The sequence below is a fragment of the Agrilus planipennis genome, unplaced genomic scaffold, assembly GCF_000699045.2.
Source record: "Agrilus planipennis isolate EAB-ADULT unplaced genomic scaffold, Apla_2.0 scaffold163, whole genome shotgun sequence".
Lineage (NCBI taxonomy): Eukaryota > Metazoa > Arthropoda > Insecta > Coleoptera > Buprestidae > Agrilus > Agrilus planipennis.
In genome coordinates this window covers 606,043-610,523 of record NW_020438898.1, presented here as the reverse complement: position 1 = coordinate 610,523, position 4,481 = coordinate 606,043, and the positions used below count along the sequence as shown (strand labels likewise).

Genomic DNA, 4,481 nt, shown 5'->3' with positions numbered 1-4,481 from the left:
TTTTATTATATTATAGTTTTTATTTAATATTATGAAGAAAATAATGACTTATTTTGTAGTAGAAAAATGAACCTGAAAACAATAGGGCTTATTTTTACAAAAAGCAGAAGTTTTGCTCAACTATCGAAGACGTTTCAAAGACCTTATGGAAGGGTACAAATAAAAGAAAACAAAGCATCATTCGTCAGACCTTTATCTTCTAATGCAGACAACGCGACATTAAAAAAAGGTACGTGGGAAGTGTGTACCAAAACGCATAACTGTGTTATCAATTACTTAATTATCTACAATCAGCGTTTGTACGTTCTTTGATGGGGTCTCTATGTGTTTATTAACAAACAAACAGTTGAGCTGTTAACATGTCAGCTGAAACTTTTCCTGTTATTTTTTTACTCTATTCTACTACTTCTCAAGGTGTGAATGATTTAATGAACTATAATTTAATTAATAGCATTCTCATTTTACTTTAGTGTTTGTAACTTTTGCTTATTTTGATACTTTAACAACAAATACCTTTAAATTGTTCCATTTTCTCCTTAGGATGGTTGGAGTGGAAGGTAATTATGACAAAATTTGTCCCTGTTGGCCTGTGCCTCATTGCAGTAATGCAATGGAGATTCTATAGGAAACAAATAAGTGATCGAACTGCAAGCCATTGGGAAGTTAAATTTTATTGTGCTTTACCACTACGAGCAGTCAGTAGATGGTGGGGGTGGTTAGCAGGTATTTATTGCATTTACATTGTGTTTCCAACTTGAAACATTAACATAATCCCTTCATTTGTACTGAATAGTTTTTAGAAATTTCTAGAAAGAAGAGAGCAAAAAAACAGTAAAATTGTTTGTTCCCATTTGAATTAATTTTTATACAAAACAACTTACACCTGTCTTAATTATTCTAATTATTTGCAGAATGTTTACTTAATCGTTAATTAATTTATTTGGGGTCAAATTTGATGTGTGGTAATATGTATAAATGAATTTATAAGTTTGATTATCACCTTCAAGAAAGAAACATTCACTAGTTGAAGGACATATTAATGGAATTTCTAATCAGAAAAGGTCATAATAATTTAGTCAGTCATTTAAATATATTAGTTTTTCAGAGCATGTAATTGTCAGACTATTGAAGCCATTATTAATTTAAATATGTCTATAAAGTATTTATTGATAAGTTCTTGATTCATTAAGGTATATAATTTTATCTTAACTATCCTGTTTATAATTTTTTTAATTCAGATAAACATATTCCTGAATCTTTACGACCACTTGTTTATAATCTCTACATTAAAACATTTGGGGTGGATTTGAGTGAGGCTGCCAATCAAGACTTAGGGTCTTACAGGAGTTTAGCGGACTTCTTTTCTCGGTAAATTAAGTTAATAAACAATTTTAAATACGTATATTAAGAATATTTCATTTATAAAGGCCACTGAAGGAAGGCGTTCGTGAGATTAACCAGGAGTGTCCTTTGGTCAGTCCTTGTGATGGAACTGTTCTCCATTTTGGCCCTATTGAAACAGGACATGTGGAACAGGTACATACAAACTGTTTATTTGTATTTATTGTTATGTGCATATTGGATTTTTAAGTATCTAAAAAGATCATTACACTTCTTCAAGTTGTTTATTATATAATTTTTGGTTCATCAAGATTGATAATATTAAGGTTGCCTTAATGTCACATTAAAAAATAAGAAACACAATATTTATTTCTAACTCATTAATTAATTTGTCTAGGTATCTGTTTTAAATAATCTTGATAAAAGTCATCATACAGAGATATCTAAACCGTTATTGTATCGATATTTTGTTTCGAGGACATAATAATAAGGTATGAAAATGTTGACCTAAAGATAAAAGAAATGAGATTTGCTATCATAAAAAAGACTAAACATCGTTTTGAAATGATAAAACACTGTTTAACATCACTCAAACAACGTTGTTTCCATGCTAAAAAAGTAATTATAAAAATGAATGCCATCATTAAGCTGTAGATATTTGAAATTTGTATTAAGTTCTCATTTCTGAAGTCAAAAAGCTGTAAAAGCAGATAGATTATTGTGTCATTAATAAGGAAACAAAGTAATCTTGTTTATCTCGGTATTGTTTACAATTTAGATATATTGTTAGGATATATAATAATTAATAATAACAAACAGGTTCCAGGAAGTACCATAACAAAAATATTTGTTTTTTCGTTGTAGGTGAAAGGTGTTACTTACTCTCTGGAAAATTTCTTAGGGGAAAACACTTGGAATAATAATCGAAATCATAACGAAGATTGTGATTATAGAAAATCCTTGTTCCATAAACCCCATTTGCCAAACAACTTATACCATTGTGTTATTTATTTAGCACCTGGAGATTATCACAGGTAAGCAACAAGAAAATTCATCTTGAATCCTAAATTTTTTCATGTTTCTCTGCAAATTGAGGTATACAAAGCAGAAAATATTCAAGTTCACAGTTGGACAATAAATTAAATTAAAGAGATAATAATTGTCTGAGATATTTATCATATAATAATTCGTAAACATTTGTTTTTAATCTGAGATAGTAGAGACTTCCAGTTGAATGTGTGTTATACTTGACCCACTTTATAGCTTCATTTCCCCATCGTCAAAATATTTCTTTTCTCACTTGTAATAAACATTTATTGAATGGTTTTTGGTTTTACCACCTTGTACCACTCTCTGTAGATAACAGTACGTCATATTCAATGTAATAATGTTTGTTTTGTTTATATTTATTAGAGGGTATAGTTTAATACATGTTATTGATATATATTTGGAAATAAATATGGTTTATCGCGTATTGCTACTAATGAGAATCTCATTGTTTAATATAAATATAATTATTCAATAGATTCATATGAATTTTAATCTTGGTGAAGCTTTGGAAACTATGTTTAATTATTATATTTTATTATCTCTGTTTTTAACCAAAGAAAAGTCAAAAATATTACAATTTATCAAATGGTTAATTGCTTTAATTATTTTTTTCTTGAATATCCTTATAGACCTTTCTCATACAATCTTTTATTTGTTATTCCTTCCTGTTGGGGTCTTGGGACGATAAGAAAACTTTAGATTAGTTTGATCTGTATATGCCTGATAACCTTTGAAATAATATCGAGTGTAACTGTTTATTATATTTGAATGATTGTCTCTTTTGTCGCATATTTTACTTGTTATTAAACTCTAAAGGCAATTTTATAAATTTATTTCCTTCAAACGTTTAGGACAAATAAATAAAGGCTTTTGAGGGTGGAAATTTTTACACATTACAGATGAAACGAAATGTTTTTGTTTAAGGTTCCACTCACCAGTGGATTGGCAGCCAAACCACAGACGTCATTTTTGTGGTCAATTGCTGTCAGTGAACCCGAGTATAGCAAGGTGGTTGCCAGGATTATTCTGTATAAATGAAAGGGCTGTGTATTTGGGACACTGGGAACATGGATTCTTTTCCATGGCAGCTGTTGGTAAGAACATTTACAAATTACAATTTCAAATTTAAAAAATTAATTGTCATGCCCTTCTCGGTAGTAAAAATTATAATGACGAAGAAAATCATATTTTCATTACAACACTATTCCTCTTTTCCTAAAGGTGCTACAAATGTTGGAAGTGTTAGGGTCTATTTCGACAAGACTTTGCAAACGAATAGGCCAAAATATAGACAACCTTTTATCAATAAAGATGACAAATGTTTGGGTACTTCTATTAATCTCAATAAGGGCGATTTGGTAGGGGAGTTTCGGATGGGCTCGACGATTGTACTAGTTTTTGAAGCCCCTGACTCTTTTGAATTTAAACTGACGCCGTTCCAACGTGTCAGAGTTGGAGAAGGAATTGGTTGTATAAATAAAACTAAATACGTGGACAGGTTGTCGAAGACGCACACGAATACTATCACTATTGCTACGTGATTGTGATTGTAATAGTAGTTAGACGAATTGTATTTTTCTATTGTGATTTGTATATGTATATAAAGTGTCCATTTATAAACAAATATTGATTTTATTATATTATTATTATTACTTATGATGGTTTTATTTTATTATCGTTCTCCATAATGATCAAATTATAAAAGTACTTAATCAATATCTAAGTTAAAAGATATCAAAAAGCTTCTCTAGTCTTGCAGTAAATTTTATTCATTAATTGTTTTTTGATGAGCTTTTTATCTAACACTGAAGTATTTTGATAACAAATTAAGTGCAATATTACAGTAGAAGGAAATAAATAAGTAATGGAATAAAATATTTAACTGGGTATTCTTCAGTAGGGTTTCATTAGAATAAAAAAAATTAAAATAATATTTTACTGTGCTAACAAGTTGAATTGCTTAAAAAATCACAAAGTACACTTTCCATTTATTTATTACTAATAATTTTAAGAAGTATTATGCTTCTTTATCAATTCTAAGACGTCTCCAACATCGTCTCTGGAGCCTAAAAAGATGGGACTTCTGTCGT

The 4,481-nt window shown here is 29.3% G+C and overlaps 1 protein-coding gene across 3 annotated transcripts; it reads left to right on the top strand.

Moving 5' to 3' along the window:
* Positions 1–11: 11 nt before the first annotated feature.
* Positions 12–4,015, top strand: LOC108739146 (phosphatidylserine decarboxylase proenzyme, mitochondrial). 3 transcript variants are annotated; one of them, XM_025973244.1, is made up of 7 exons: positions 12–229; positions 541–723; positions 1,239–1,368; positions 1,428–1,536; positions 2,206–2,375; positions 3,316–3,485; positions 3,613–4,015. In XM_025973244.1, the coding sequence occupies exons 1-7, from the start codon at positions 67–69 to the stop codon at positions 3,930–3,932; spliced, it is 1,245 nt and encodes a 414-aa protein (XP_025829029.1). In that variant the 5' UTR covers positions 12–66; the 3' UTR covers positions 3,933–4,015. The 3 variants fall into 3 exon arrangements, with proteins under 3 accessions (XP_025829029.1, XP_025829030.1, XP_018328395.1); XM_025973245.1 differs by lacking the exon at positions 12–229 and adding an exon at positions 304–414; XM_018472893.2 differs by lacking the exons at positions 12–229; positions 541–723 and adding an exon at positions 927–1,061.
* The last annotated feature ends 466 nt before the right edge of the window (positions 4,016–4,481 follow it).

Bases quoted from the DNA above. Each gene is read 5' to 3' on its own strand.
- LOC108739146 (XM_025973244.1), top strand. From the start codon at position 67: ATGAACCTGAAAACAATAGGGCTTATTTTTACAAAAAGCAGAAGTTTT. The intron at 1,537-2,205 runs GTACATACAAAC...TTTTCGTTGTAG, and splicing joins AAACAGGACATGTGGAACAG to GTGAAAGGTGTTACTTACTC. The intron at 2,376-3,315 runs GTAAGCAACAAG...TTTTTGTTTAAG, and splicing joins GCACCTGGAGATTATCACAG to GTTCCACTCACCAGTGGATT.